The sequence below is a fragment of the Terrapene carolina genome, unplaced genomic scaffold (genome assembly GCF_002925995.2).
Source record: "Terrapene carolina triunguis isolate 2854851 unplaced genomic scaffold, T_m_triunguis-2.0 Scaffold47722, whole genome shotgun sequence".
Lineage (NCBI taxonomy): Eukaryota > Metazoa > Chordata > Testudines > Emydidae > Terrapene > Terrapene triunguis.
Window position 1 is genome coordinate 5,340 of NW_020712073.1, and position 16,092 is coordinate 21,431.

Sequence of the window (16,092 nt, forward strand, 5' to 3'; positions counted from 1 at the left end):
GCCTACTCATCAGGAACAATTTCCTTCTGAGGGGCAACTACAGAGAGTGTGTGGTAATAAGGACACATTCTCCTTCCTAACAGGAGTAACAGTTTTTCAGCAAAATATCCCACAAAGAAAAAATGTAAGGTAATACATACCTATTGGTTTTGCTGCCTCACATGATCACTTTTTGTAGCATAGACCCTGAAAAGGCCTTAAAGCTTGTCAGACTTATGAGAGTTCTCCCAAAAGCTGGGGGTTATACTCGGTAGTGTAGAGTGGGCATTCATCAGGGTTGTTTACTAGGTTATTAAAGAAGCTTGGTTTTATAGAAAACAAAATGTGCAAATGAATGATGGAGGCTGGAAGATTGGCTAGTTAGGTAACACTCAGTGAGTTTCATTAGTTTGGAGTTAAACAGAGGGGATATAATCAAACACAAAAACACCCATAAGCTCTTATCTAGAGTCCTTATGACTATCATGCAAGAGTGATAAACCCATAATATATCTAAATTGATCATTGAAGTCAGATTAGGAACAAAGTTAGCCTTGTTTATTGCAGATATGTGAAGCTATTTCCCCACATTATTTTGAAAATAAAAACTTTAAAAAGCCAAAGTTATAATAAAACCCAATATTAAAATAATTCATATTAGTGAGTGGAAATCAGAATAAGATCTCAGAACTCAGTTTGAACAGAATCATTCTGACTTGAGAACAACTTTTCTAAATATAAATAAGTTAAAACCATAATGCTGACAGCACTACAAAGCACTAGCTAGTATATTTTGCCGGTCACAGTCTAACAAGGAATTGAGGGGGTAAACATCCATAGATAGAATGAATTTTACTGTTATTACATGTTAAAAAAGCAAGTGGAGGCACTTATGGCATTAAAAATATCTAAAAATATTTCGGTGCATTGTTTAACAAGTTGTATAGAATAAGACTACAGTGCTGGCAAGTTACCAGCCCCTACACACAGGGTACCAGGATGGACTATAAGAATCAGCAGCTATTAAAAGGACTGTGCAGTGAGCCTGGAGCTCTTGTGCTTATAGCCAACTCAGTCACTTATTTGAACACTGAAATGTCTCTGAGGCTGAGTAGGCTGGTGCTGATCTCACGCCTGTGTTTTACATTGCAGCTTACAACGTGGCAGCTTGTACAGTTTTCAGGCACGCGTCCCCTTCGGGAGAGGATAGCAACCATATGGTTAAGTTTGGACCTGATAACAGAGTAGTGGACCTGCCTCTCTTTATGCAGTTTTTGGAAGTACTCTGCCCTGTGGTTGCCAGAGTACTCAATGGACCTCAGAGAGGACAGTGAGCTGGTAGAGCTTGCCAGAGAGCACTGGGAAGATGATGAAGAAAGTGACCGTAGACTAGAAGAAGTTGATGTGGACTTTCCAGATGAAGGAGATCCTTCTTTCGATTGTTGTCTCAGCAGTAGATGCTCTTCCACACTCTCCTTCTTGTCTGTCTGGGTCATAGCTGTCTTCCGTGGCACAACTGTTTGAGTGCCAGCCATTCTAGCAGCAACAGAGGTTTGGGTTCCAGATGCTACCATTACAACACTGGTTTGCGTGACAGCATTAGAGAGAGTCACTGTGGGCTTCTCTTCCCATGGTTCAGTTTGAGTAGACATGCTGTTCACCTCCTTTGGTTCCACTATGGCCTCCTGACTTCCAAACCACTCCTCTGTGCCGATGTAGGAAGGACCTAGGTTATAGGATTTGCTTCCTTCAGTGTTATCCAAATCTGTTTTTTTCAGTGGTTTCTTGGGGGTGCTTGACAGTCTGGCCAACTCTGCTCTCAAGAGGTTTCCCACAGTGTAGTCTTTAGGTGATTTTGTTCCATTGACCAGGTGATCAAATATTCCACTGCTCCGGCAGCTGGATGGCAGCTTAGGGCTGATCGGTTTTGACTGTGCATAAAGGATCCTGAACTCCAGGTCAAAGTGTTCAGCCACTTGGCCTGACAGCAGCAACAAGTTACTGCTATTTAATTTCCCATCAGTCCACGTGAAGCTATTGAAAACAAACAGAGATTCACAGTTAATCTCACTTTAGCTGGTACATTAGAATGAATAGTACAACTATACGCACACCGAGTGACAAGTACACATTAGGAGGGTTATGTGTTTAGGTGAGGTATAACTTTCCATTAGGGCTATCCATATCCAGTCCTTATGCAATCGATGACACTTTATGCCATAGTCATACAGAAGCCTGTTGAGCTAATGCAGTGGCTCTCAACCTTTCTAGACTACTGTACCCCTTTCAGGAGTCTGATTTGTCTTTTGTATCCCCAAGTTACACCTCACTTAAAAACTACTTGCTTACAAAATCAGACATAAAATACAAAAAAGTGTCACTGCACACTATCACTGAAAAATTGCTTACTTTCTCATTTATACCATATAATTATAAAATAAATCAACTGGAATATAAATATTGTACTTACATTTCAGCGTATAGTATATAGAGCAGTATAAACAAGTCATTGTCTGTATGAAATTTTAGTTTGTACTGACTTTGCTAGTGCTTTTTATGTAAGCTATTATAAAACTAGGCAAATATCTTGATGAGTTGATGTACCCCCTGGAAGACCTCTGTGTACCTCTAGGGGTATCCATACCCCTGGTTGAGAACCATTGAGCTAACGTATGGTCATGTGGTTGTGCACTGGTTTTCAGGAACCCACCATGCAACTAGGTTTCATCTCTGATGCAGCAACAAAAACTAAGTGAGAAATATGCTTGCCCTTGTACAACTGGCTGTAGGTGTTTGAATAATACAAATGGTAGAAAGTTCCCCCAAATGGTGGAAGTTACAGGAAATAGCGTACTAGGGAGCTCAGCCTGCCAGAAACAGAAGCAATGAGACAAATGTTTTCCTCCCCATGACCCTCCTCTATGGATCTGAGCGCTCAATTGAAATGCAGCCACTCAATTTCCCATTACTCAAGGCTGATTCAGATTCAAAAAGTTAATAGCATTAGATAGATGAACCACCAATATTGCTTTTGAGCCAATCCTATATCTTTCAAGTTAGTTTTCACTTCTTGCAGAAATCTCCTCCCCACAAAGACCTAAAGAAATGCAAAGGACCCCAGAACTTGCCTGTAGGAGCCTGTCGTCACTCTAATGCCATCAATTAACATGAACTTCTCATGGACTTTCCCAACAATTTTAGCTCCTGACCTTGTGTAGTAAGTGTTCCCAGTTATAGTTCGAACTCTCATCAGCTGTTTAAAAGAAAAAAAAACATTAAATTGATTTTCATAAGAGTCAACAATTCTCTTCAACATATAAACATATAAACCATGCAGTGGAGTGAGGAAAGAAACTGACTTGCTTAATACCACTTACTGTCCAGCAAGTGTTAATACTAAGTGACACTATTATTAACCATTTATAACAGCAAATTTGTGCTAACCACTATAGAGATAAATGTGGTTGAGTTCCTTGTCTCTACACAGCTTACAGAGATGTCAGACTCAATCTGCAGAGATGGCCCAATTCCATTTTAATTATGCATCATTAGTCAAAGCATAGGTTAGGGCTAAAAGAAACTCTCACTATTGTCAACTGGAGGTTTGCACAAAGATCGAAGGTAGAAATGGCCTTGTCTGTAATAATTGAACTTTTAATCATTAGTGATTTAGTACCAGATTTTCACATTCAGCAGCACTTATTGGGAAAATAGCCTCATCTTTGGGGATACCATTATTTCTTCCCTACCTTTGTCCCCACCACCCTTTTTGTCCCTCTGCATTTCCTGCCCTGCAGAAACTTCCAAATCCTACCCCGTCCCTTATTCTGTCCCCTGAATGTCATCATTGGGCTTTAGTACCAACCTCTCAGTGAGAGTAAATCGGGGCAGGGGAGTTCACACTTCAAGATATCGGAAAACTTAAGGCAACACTGCATAGCTTTACGCTTGGAAGATTCCTCAACCATGAGAGCTAGAATTTTTTTTTATTATTCATAATTAAAACTGATTCTGAAGAACTGGAATACGTCACATGACCTACGTGACTACATCAGGTGGGTCTGACATTTGACACTTCATTTAAAAAGAAATGCATATTATGGGGGGAGGGGAGAACAGACTATAAAAGCCACATGTGATTTAGAATGCATGCTCTTCAGGACAAGGACAGTCTCTTCCTATACGTATGTATGGCACTCAGAACAATGGGGCTGCTCCCTACAACTGTGGCCTCTGAATAGTATTGCAATACAATATGTATAAGTTGGGATAAGGGCCAATATGCTGCTTCTACATGGCTCTTGCTGGTTTTGGGAGCCTATCATGTTGGGTTAATGCAGAGCCCACATTCAAATCCTGCAGTGTAAATCCCCAACCTTTGGGATACACAGAGGCTTCCAAGCAAACATAAACGAGTGTCTAAAATGTTCAACTATAGGCAGCTAGTATTTCACATGCATTGTCTTTGAAAGACACGCCATAATTTACCATAGAAAACTCCTCTAATACTTACACCTTCCTGCTCAGGGCAGACTCCCAGACTCCTGCACATTTCCATGAAGTGGGGTAGAAAATCTTGGTCCAGAAGGATGTAGACCGGAATCTTCCGCTTTCTATAGGCTTCCTGAAGATCACTGAAGATATCAACATCTGTGAAGGAATCCATAACCAGAGCGATCACCTGCAGAAACAGAAGACGCCATGAGGCCCAGAGCCTGACTCTCTCATTACACAAGCAAGCATGACTTTTGCCTGTCTAGATCAGTAGCTCCCCCAGTCAGTTCTCATTCAGAAACTTGTCTGGCTGTATAATGCCACTTTCATGCTGCTTTTTGTTGTTATTGTTTGGCAAAATGATCATCTTATGTTCCCACAATTTAGTCAAACTCACTATGCCCTGGAGTATACAGGATGATCCCAGATGGATTATTCCCACACCTGTTAATGCTCTCACATGTTATGGTTTGCTTTTCTGCACAACCTTGCATAATGACATCTTATTTCAGCACCTAGGGAGCTGGCGTGGCACAGTCAGCAGTCTTGCAGAGTTGGCTCCACTCCCTTGCTCCCAGATACTCTGGGCTGAACACCTCCTGCTGCAAGGATTTGTCTTAACCCTACAGTCGCTGATCAGTTCACTGCGGCTCGAGAGAGTTTTAGGCATAAAAGCTCCTATCTATACTGGACTATCTAACATGTCTTCCATCCCTGTAGTATCTGAGCATCTCACAAGCTTTAATGAATTTATCCTCACAACACCCCTGTCTGATGATGATGATGATGTATCCCTATCATCCCCATGCACACAGACATTAAGCTGCTTATCCACGGTCACAAAGGGAGTCTGGGGCAGAGCTGAGAACTGAACCCTGATAGAGCCAGGTATTAATAGTTTGAGTCCCAGTCCAGTGCCTTCACCAAAAGATCTTTCCACCAGCATTAGCACCATTGCACGCTTTCTACTAATAATTCCTCTAGTGTAGACAGCGCTCAAGACAGGAAGATCCTTCTCTTCCAGGCTACTAAGAACTAGGACCACAGCCATGTGTGTTCTAGCAACCCATCTAGCTGACTCCAAATGTCATCACAGAGCTAGATATCTAGCCCTTCATCATTCAGAAGAAGTGCATCTGGCTTGGGGATGATGGAGATGGGTAAAAAAAATTCAATTTGATGGCTTGTTTCGCCATATTCCAAAGTACTGGCTCATCGAAGGAGAGTGGCTATACAAGTAATGTAGGTGTATGGGAGCTGCACTTATCAGGTGTAACCCAGTCCCAAGGTGTGTATAGGTACGCTGCAGAACCACTACTTGTGTGGTATTGCTCACACACAAAGTTACTTCCCGAAGTACAGAGATTTACTTTTTTGTTCACCCTTGTACCCTGTTCCAAAGCACTGGTAATTAGAAAGTCTGCAGAAATACTCAGGTGTTTTTAAACAGATTTGCTTTTTGCATGTGTCCTAACAAGAGTTTACTGTAGAAAGTGTTTGCAGAAACCACAACTTAAGTGGACATTAGAAAATATTCACTGAAAGGAGATTTTGAGTTGAAAAACTCCACATTTTCACAAGAATCCCAATTCTAAAAGTCATGCATATCAAATCAAGGAAGATAAGCAGTACCTGTGATTTAGGTGTCCAGTGAAAATTAAACAGCTTGAATTTTAGCTTTCAAGCACTTGGAACAAGCTACCCTCCAAGAATTATTCGAATAATTTGAGGAAATAAGCTGTTGTGACAATGCACAGCCAGAAGAGGGAGGCTAAAGGTATTTAGCAAGAGCATTCAGTTTTGGTCTACCGCTACTACCATTAAGGATATGTCTTCACTACCCGCCGATCCGGCGGGTAGCAATCGGTCTATCGGGGATCGACTTACCGCGTCTCGTGAGGACGCGGTAAAATCGATCCCTGATCGCTCTGCCGTCGACTCCGGAAATCCACCTCGGCAAGAGGCGGCAGCGGAGTCGGCGGCAGCGCGGCAGCGGTCGACTTTCCCGCGTCCTCACCGCCAGGTAAGCCGACCTAAAATACGCAACTTCAGCTACGGTATTCACGTAGCTGAAGTTGCGTATCTTAGGTCGGACCCCCGCTGTAGTGTAGACCTAGCCTAAGTCAATGCTAGAAAACTCCTGTTTAATTCAAGGGGAACAGTTAGACCAACAATGGCCGCTCTTGAAAAGCCCAATCTAAATCAGTCAAACAAGTTATTGGCTGCACTTTATTCACCCAGCTGTAATCTCACCAATACTTGCAATTTGAAAGGCATCATTAGTGAAGGTGCTTTTAATTATATGTCTACACTGCAATTAAAAACCCATGTCTGACCCATGCCAACCGGCTCAGGCTTGCGGGGCTCAGACTAAGGTGTGGTGTAGACATTAGGGCTTGGGCTGTGCCCACCAGGGGCCGGAAATCCCACGGGCGGGATTCAAAGCCTTGACGGGCTGGATTCGGCCCGTGGGCCGTAGTTTGTCCACCCCAGTGTAGACACAAAGCAGGGGTGGCCAACCTGAGCCTGAGAAGGAGCCAGAATTTACCAATGTACATTGCCAAAGAGCCACTGTAATACGTCAGTAGCGCCCCCCCACCCCCACATGCCTCCCACCCACCGGCAGTCCCGCCAATCAATGCCTCTCCCTCCCGATACGCTGTTTTGTGGCATACAGGAGGCTGGGGGGGGGGAGGGGGAGAAGGGGAAGGAGCGAGGGCACGGCAGGCTCAGGGGAGGGGGCAGGAAGAGGTGGAGTGGGGGCAGGGCTTGTGGCAGAGCCAGGGGTTGAGCAGTGAACACACACACACACACACACACACAGGAAAGTTGGCGCCTATAGCTCCAGCCACAGAGGCGGTGCCTATACGAGGAGCCGCATATTAACTTCTGAAGAGCCACATGTGGCTCCAGAGCCACAGGTTGGCCACCCCTGACATAAAGACTCCTGATGCACTGTCCTCACCTTTTGCTTTGTATGCCTGGCACTACAGTGGCAGAAACTAAAATACCAGTGGACTGAAACTACCTTTCTGGTTCACAGGGTACAAGTGACTTACTTTGGAAAGCTAGATGCTAGTGAATGCAGTATGATCACACGTTCTGGCTTCAGGGTATTTCTACCAGTCCATCAGTCACTAGCTGCCCCAAGGTTCAATCAAAATCAAATATTGACTCACCAGTCGTTAGGCAATAACAATCTGTTGCTGTTTGATAGTCATCTCTCTCACTGTTTATTTACTTTTTGTTTAATACATTTACACCCTTCCCTCATTTAGGATTGTGCATGACCTCAAGCTGAAAGTTTATCCATCCACTCATCCTCATACACAAGTGTCACCAGTCCTTTTGCTAAACATTGAAGCTGCCTAGCTACATAGCCTTACAACTAGGAAGATGACAGTGCTACTCCTTAGACTGACCATGAGAAGAGTATTATGACGTTTCTGGCCAGCGTTTCTTCCTCCAGGTGGTCACCTCTACTGCAAATGAGCTCCCCAATTCAGCAAACAGTAGAGCTCACCTGGAACTGAAGTGGCATTGGAACCACGATCTCATCCACCAGTGTTACAGAACCACTTGCCCACCACCTTAACTTTCTTTTTAGCCTGGAGGGGAACACATGCATCCAGAAATATTTAAGCCTCGTTATAAGGCTATGGAAGGGAGGGGAAAGAAAAAGTGAAGTCTATGAAGAGACAGACCACATGTACAGTTTGAGCAAAGTTCATTCTGAACCTGGGGTTTTACATGGAATCATGGCATGTTACAGATGCCCACCATACCAAGCTATTAACATGCAGATATAGGTACATACTAGATCAGAGAAGTTGCTTGGAAATTGGGAGAGGGAGGGGGAAGTTTGTCTCTCTTTTTAAAAATATATGCACACTCCATCCAAATTTATGGATGGACTAGAAAGGCCAGTATCGTCCAAATCTGTAAACCAAGTGCTGAATTCAGAGTTTCAAACATTTCTGAACTGCAGTTTTAAATAGAGAACTTCTCTAAGCTCTGCAAGGGGAGAGAAACCCAGTGAAAGCAATCTCTCTCTTTTACAACATTTGGTCTTCAAGAGGAAGCTTGGAACGGAGGATCCTAACTGCTCATGGCATACAGAGACCAAGGGACTTGTCACACAAATCAGGGTAGAGTACCCACTTGTGTAGTTGCATTCCGTCACCTATTCTTACTCATGAAATTTCACTCTTCACTGCTTCAGGAGGGATGTGTGCGCACATGCAGGATGGGCGTATAGTAGACCCTCTCCATACTTTGATCCCTGCAGGATGATCCAGGCCTCAGCTTTAGTGTGTGTTTTAGGCCACAGGAGTTGTTTTAGTCTCAGGTGAGCAATGTGACTAGTTTCCGCCACTGAAGGGTGCACGTACAGGCACAGTAGAGTATAAGATTCATTCTCTTGTCGTTTCCCTTCATTGCACCAGCTATGCACATGTTACAACAATACAGATTAATAGCTACACCTCCCTTGCTATTTCCGGTACCTGAATCACTTGTTTACTTCTCTAAACTCGGGTTTTAATCCCTCCTTGTATAGAATAGAGAGAATGCTACAACAGCAACCTTTACTGAACCACACCAGCTAGAATTGATTAGCCCCTTGAAGGCACCTCGAGACCTGGCCTGAATCAGCAACTTTCCAATCTGATAAAAACCCAAGATAAAGAAACGTTCAATACCTCCCAACATTTGGAAGTTTCTATGCAGACCCAGGGCATTATGTGACAGAGGTAATCCCTGGAGAAGAGGCCAGTCTCATGTAGTAGTTTGAGTTGTATGCAAGTTACAGCAGGCAGCTGTGGTTTCAAGTAGCTCTGGCACCTGTAGAAGTGGGTTTATCCCTAACAGATAGGATTATCCAGTAACCTACTGAATCTGGAATTTCCAGAATTCGGGTATCAGTGCTATAGTAACATGCTAGAGTTAAGCCCATTGCTTGAGTACTGTGATGTATTTCTAGCCAGCACCACCACCTCTGGACTTTACCTTCCTCAGTGAGCTACGTGTACACTTCAACTGGACTAGTCACAAGGCCAAGTTTCTTCTTGTAGGTCCACATCTACCTCTGAGCCACACATTTCCAATCCTCTCTCTGCGCATTACTGTCAGGTACAGGAATATGGAAAGAGGTGCTGTTTTTCTACTGCACTGGACAGACCAGCATTCCAAGCCAAACACAAGTAGAGCAATGTTTTCATTCATGTATTTTAGATTTTCACAGCCACCCCTGGGAAAGGCACTTCCTTCCAGCTAGTCTTTAACCACCAAGAAAAACCTGAATCAGGAGCCTGCTCTTATTATTGAATAAGTGTCAGACCATTGGTCCATCTAATCCAATATCCTGCCTCTGGCTGTAGTTAATACCCATAGCTTCAAAGGAAACCAACCCCAACCTCTATACAGAGCACATAGTACCAAGCCAGATACACAGTGTTGTACACTGGGGTGGGAAAGGAAGAAAAGAACTTTCTTCGTAACTCTGTCAGTTTATGCCCTGAAGTATGAGATTTAGTGACTGCTTTTATTGTGTCTAATTACACATTATTGGTCCTAATTTTAATCAAGGCTATTTTTATTAACTTCAGCTATAGTAACTGACTGATCTCTTGGGGTTGCGAATTCCTTAGGTGGATTAGAACGACTTGAAATGCTGATTTTTTTTTTTTTTAATTCATTCTAAATTCACTTGTCCTTTTTTCTCTCAAGTGACCCCTTTTCACTCACATTGTAGGGCAGCATAAAAAAAAAAATCTTATCTGTTACTCCCTCTTTCATAACTTAACACTGATTGACATGGAATTCTGGCCCTCAAGACTATACATCTTTAAAACTTCAGCCCCGTAGCACTTGGCCTTTCCTGTTCTATTGTGTTTTGGGTGGCATCGTTGTGGGTTGTCATGCACATATAGATCAACAGCTGACCTGACAAGTTTCTTTTTTTAAACTCCCTAGGTGTATTTTTAAAGTTATTGTTTGTTAGCAACCAAAAGAAGCGTATTCAGAACATGATCCTCCCAGATTAAAAAGCCTGACTTCGCTCACTCCAGAGATGATTGTCCAAATGCTCATTGTATTCCCTCCTTTAATACACATACCTTCAAATGGCAACCAGAAACCAATTCAAGTTAGCAAAGGGCAGGGTGGAGGGCGGTGTTAGTTTGAGTGTAAGTTACAGGTAAGCAGGAAAAAAATCCTCCTCCAAGAGCCTGTAAAATACTGTTAAATTATAAATAAATTAATGGAGATATCCTATCTCCTAGAACTGGAAGGGACCTTGAAAGGTCATCGAGTCCAGCCCCCTGCCTTCACTAGCAGGACCAAGTACTGATTTTGCCCCAGATCTCTAAGTAGCTCCCTCAAGGATTGAACTCACAACCCTGGCTTTAGCAGGCCAATGCTCAAACCACTGAGCTATCCCTCAGTTTAATTATAGAAAGGACTTGGCAGGGGAAGGAGATACTGCCTTTGTCTCCTCTGGTATTGGCCACTGTCAGAGACAGGATACTAGACATCTGACCAATTATGGCATCTTATGCCAAGTCAAACCTTGGAGTACAAGGGAGAAAATGAGCAAGACATTCTCTTTCGGTTGTTTGATGCCTGCTTGGTTCTTAGTAGCATTATAGGACATCTTAAGCTATGTCTATACAACAGTAACACAGCTACCGTGATGCAGCTATGCTGCTGTAGAGCCAGAGTATATGCTTCCTACATTGATGGATGGGTGTTTCTCATTGAAGTAGTTAATTGACCTCTCCAAGCAGTAGTCACTAGGTTGATGGAAAAATTCTATCAACCTATCTGCACCTATACCGAGAGTTAATTTGATGCAACTGCAGCATGTGAGGTGTGAAAAATTTCACAGCCCTGAGTGACGTAGCTAGATCAATCTAATTTTAAGTGTAGACCAGGCCGAAGATACAAGTTATAGGAGCTATGGGGCCCAAAGATCTGGGCAATAATTCAGTGGCAATAAACAGCTATTCTAGAGGTTACGTTACTGTGACAAAACAGGATCTGGCCCATTGCCTCTAGCAATCGTTTTTGCTAGAAGTGCATGTTTTGTGTGGTGTTGATCAACTAGATTAGGTCGAGGGCATGGTTTAAATGTCTAACTTTAACCAACAAAAATAATGCTTTCCCATTGGCTCAGCCTCTAGCGAAAAGCCCAGCTAGTCTGCCATCTTCAGCTGCTGAGAAGGCTGCTAGCCCTAGACTCTGCACAGGGGCTCAATCTTGCTAAGAAGCCTCACTAGTAGACATCGGCGGCAAAGATGACAAGATGAAGGACATCCCCCTTACCTCAGATACTAGCTACTGACAAAAAGATTACGCTTGCTTTCTTCTCCTCACCTCAGAGCCTTCTGGCTGGTAAGGGTGACAGGTGGGGGAGTGGGAGCACACACACACAAATGCAGCAGGACCTAACAAAAAGGACTTCTAGGCCATCCTTTTGCCAGCTTCCTAGTTTTGGCATCTTCAGTCCCACCCGCCAAGAAGCTAAATGCCTGCCTCTTCAGCTCCCCTCAAACAGCAGTGTGAAACTGACATTGGACAGTTTCATAGCTGCCTAGGGGTTCTCACTGGCAGTAGTGAAACTGGCTAGCATCAGGTGAAGTTTAACACCACTGCTGCTGTGCAAAACTATGAACATCAGCTGTTTACAGACTAGGGAGTTGGGAGGGGAAGAGAGGGGGAAATCACAGCATTATGGCCAGAGGGTTGTCTTTGCAGATAAAATCCTATTGCATCAGAGCGGGAAGCTACACGTGCAAGAACTTTGAAAAGCAACATGGCATTTATTAGGGAACTGCAGCTACACAAGACAAATTGGTTAGGAACTTGATACGGGAGCAATTAAGGATCCATTTGATTTGGCCAAGACAAACTTCAGCTCATAAGCAGTGGAACATTTGGGTGAAAAGATCTGGAATGTCTTGGCAAGCAGCATAAAGGGAGGATGGAGTTTAATATTTATGTAACTGTGTAACATTGCTAGAAGGGAAAGAATTAATGGGTGTGGCCCAGATCCAAACAGATCCCTAAAAAAATTTCCAAGCTGTTTAAAAACTGGACAAGTTTGTGCATGATGTTTTTGATAGGAGATGGTAAGGCAGACAGAGACCAATACATTCATAATATACTGTTTAATAGGCTTAGGATTTTTTAATTACTTTACCCCTTTCCGCAATATAGAGATTATTGCAAAGCAAGAAATGGTTAAATCATTATGACCCTAACACTAAAAATATGTTCTTATTTGTCCTAGTCTTGTGACTTTATAATTTGACTCATTTGTTTGAAGAGATTATAGCTCACATTGTCATTTCAGTGCAAACACACATCCTAATATTCTGGCTAGGATAGCATGTTAGCTGCATAGTCTGTTTTACACAGTAGTACAGCTTGTATGCAGGATTATGAAACCGGAAGCTTTTACTACAGAAAGCGTGATATTGGACAAGTGACAAAGTGGAAGTGGCAGACACTACATGCTAAGTAAGGAATATGCACAAGGGGCAATTCAGCCTTCACTCTACAATTTCTGACTTCTGAGTGCATTGTTTCCTCAACCTTTATATCACGTTAGTGCCAGTTTTAAACAGGTATAATTAGCCATATTGCTGGTGCAGCATTGCAAGAATAAGTGCAGTGATGACAAGGGCTGGGTATACATTAGATACGTGGCCTCATGTGGTTTCCTTCTCCCCATAGCAGAAAAGGTGTTCAATTTGCAGAGTGAAGGCAGTTACGGTGCTAGAGATGTTCTCCTGCTGTAATCCACATCAACGGGTCCATATTCATGCAGTTTAGCAGACAGTCCAAGGTTTTAGCCCAGTCACTGGGACAGTATTGGTCCCAGCTATACTACGTGTTATAACCAGCTCAGAGGACATCTGGGTGATGATCAAGTCCCTGACTCAGAGACCTCAATCCAGCCTTGCTCCTTACAAGCAGCACAGGCTGGAAGCATAGTATAAAAATTGCAGGGAATCCCTTGCCTGCATTCTGAGGCTTATGGGGGTTTGTTTTGCTTTCTTGTAGATCAGAGCTTCCTACAGCCATGGTTTGTTTCAGTGCTGTCTCTCCCCCACAGTGCCCCCTTCTTACATACATACCTCAAGATAAACTAAGGGATGCTTTTCAAACCATGATCTAGGAGAGCATTAGTTAGAACTGGCCAGGGTGAAGCAGCCCAAGAGTCTGACTAGCCCCAGGTGTGACATACAAGGGTACAGTCCAGACCAATGAGTAGCTGTGTTATCCCTGCCCTGTAAAGGGCACCTCAGGTTACAATGCCTTGCTGCTGTAGTCTCCAACCTGGACTGCTCTTCAAACAGCCTCCAGAATGTAAATCACTCCCAGCTATGTCTGTACGCGCTGCAGCCAGCCAGCCACACCTTGACTCTTGCCAGCTTTAATTACTACTACAGGGTGATCCCAACACACTCCCATATTTCTCCCCAGGAAAATATGTCCTGTACTGCCAAGTCCTCTCTTGGACAGCACAAATAGGTTAAGTCCATTATTCCTTTAAGAGAATAATAGGTAAGGCTCAGATTTTGTCAGGGATATTTTTGTGTAAAATCACAGACAGGTCACGGGCAATATACAACAATCCACAGAAGCCTAGGACCTGTGGTTTTTACTAAAAATATTCCTGACAAAGTGGGGAGGAAGGAGGGTCCAGCACCCACAGACACTGAGAAGCTGGGGGACCCTGCCACCCACAGGGAGCTCTGAGGTCCCCTTACTGCCTGGAGTTGTGGAGGAGGTTCCCCCACCATTCGTGGCAGCTGGGAGCTGTGGGGTGTCCCCCGCCACCTGTGGGGACTGGGAGCTGCCGGGTCCCCCTGCTGCTCAGGGGCTCCGCCACCAGCAGCAGCGGAGAGCTGCACAGCCAGCCAGCTGACAGATCCAGGGAAGAAAATGTCACAGAGGTCTCTGGAAGTCACAGATTCAGTGACATAATCATAGCCTTAATAACAGGCACACAATTTACTACCCCAAAGGAAGTTACCCAGACACTTCAACTTGAACATACTGGATTAGATGAAACAAAACAAGTTAATAATAAACTACAAAGTACAAGTAATAAGGCGTAAGAGTCAGAAATGGTTACAAGATAAAACACTGCCTAACAAAACTCTATTAGATTCAAAGCAAAGTTCTCACCACATGCTTTCAGCAGTCATAAGAATCAATCCACAGGTCAGGACTCCTCCCACAGTTTAACAGCTGCTTCCTTTGTCTCTTGAGGGGCAGTGAATGTGATGGGCATGGTCTGTGTGGGGAGTGGAGGGTTTTGGGGCCTTTGTCTCCCCTTTTTGTAGTTTCAGCCCCACTCTTGAAAAACATTTCCAGCAGAGACCCAAAGAGACAGTCTATGTGAAAGGATATTCCCTGCTTGTTTTTTTCACATACGTAAGCGTCCTTTAGTTTTCCTCTCTGCTTGATGATTCTGTTTACTGCTTAAATGCAAATTAAAGCAAGCACACATTCCCTCTTTTGTTTAGGACAGACCTGATTTCTGCCTGTGCAGGGCAGTGGGGTTTCAAACATGTGTTGTTAACCCCATACAGGGGAACGTTATAACTTCACATAGAATGTGTGGCGACATTGTACCAGGGATAATACTGACCACCAGCAAATGATGAGTTTTCAAATGATACCTCAGGCTAGGCATGCTTTGTACAAATATTATTGCAATAATGTGTACAGTACGAGTACAGGGATTTATTCAATCGCAGCCAGACTCTGGTTTTCCGTACTAACAGCTCACCCTCATTAACTGCCCAGATTAAACACTCACCCAGTCATTGGAGCCAGGGGCAGCGCTAGGGGAGCTGAGCTAGGGGCTAGAGGTTGCTCACACTGAAGGACACAGCATTAGGGCGGGTTAAACTCTCCCCTGCAGCCCAGCTTCCATGGGGTGTTGGAACCGTTTGTATAGGGAGGATACTGACCGACAGTCATTAAACCAAACTCTAAACCCCTGTACGTGATAGAAACCACTTCCAGCCGGGGGCTGATACTACACCCCCAGTTCCCCAGGCACAAGCCTGGGCGCCCGGAGAAGGAGGCTCGGGCAGGAAGGGGGCGCAGAGGCCGGGCTAGGGACTCACCTCCCTGGCCGAGCGGATCTGCCTGCGCACCGCCTCCTTGCAGCTGTAGATGGTCTCCCCGAAGCTGGGCTGGAAAAGCGCCTCCACGCGGGTGAGGCCGCGGTACGAGCCGCTGGAGAAGGCCGGCCAGCCCAGCTCCAGCACGGGCGGCTCCACGTCCGACTGCTCGGGGAAGTAGGTGAGCGAGGAGCAGTCCAGCGAGGCGCTGAGCGAGGGCTCGGCCGCCCCGTCCTCGGCCCCGGCCGGCGGCGCGGCCGCCTGGAGGATAGCCTGGATCTCGGGCTCCGAGAGGAAGCCGGGCACCTTCTCCCGGCGCAGGAAAGCGCGGAAAGCGGCCCGGCCGCCCGCCACCAGCTCCTCCAGCGCCAGCCGCTGCGCCTCGCTGTAGAGCTCGGGCGAGCTCGGCTCCCCGGGGGGCCAGCGGCCGGGCGCGTCCTCCAGGCACTGGGACTGGTTCGCCATGAGGAGCCGC

The 16,092-nt window shown here is 44.8% G+C and overlaps 1 protein-coding gene across 1 annotated transcript; it reads right to left on the reverse strand.

The window, feature by feature from the left end:
* Window positions 1-522: 522 nt before the first annotated feature.
* Window positions 523-16,082, reverse strand: LOC112108035 (protein FAM83D-like). The gene is made up of 4 exons (XM_024201990.3): window positions 15,621-16,082; window positions 4,493-4,660; window positions 3,108-3,232; window positions 523-2,013 (listed from the first exon to the last, which is right to left on the reverse strand). Exons 1-4 carry the CDS (start codon window positions 16,080-16,082, stop codon window positions 1,059-1,061), a joined length of 1,710 nt encoding a protein of 569 aa, XP_024057758.2. The 3' UTR covers window positions 523-1,058.
* Between the last annotated feature and the right edge of the window lie 10 nt (window positions 16,083-16,092).

Coding starts and splice junctions, on each gene's coding strand:
- LOC112108035 (XM_024201990.3), bottom strand. CDS start 16,082: ATGGCGAACCAGTCCCAGTGCCTGGAGGACGCGCCCGGCCGCTGGCCC. Junction 3,233..4,492: donor TCTGCCCTGAGCAGGAAGGT/GTAAGTATTAGA, acceptor TCTTTTAAACAG/CTGATGAGAGTTCGAACTAT. Junction 2,014..3,107: donor GTGACGACAGGCTCCTACAG/GCAAGTTCTGGG, acceptor TGTTTTCAATAG/CTTCACGTGGACTGATGGGA.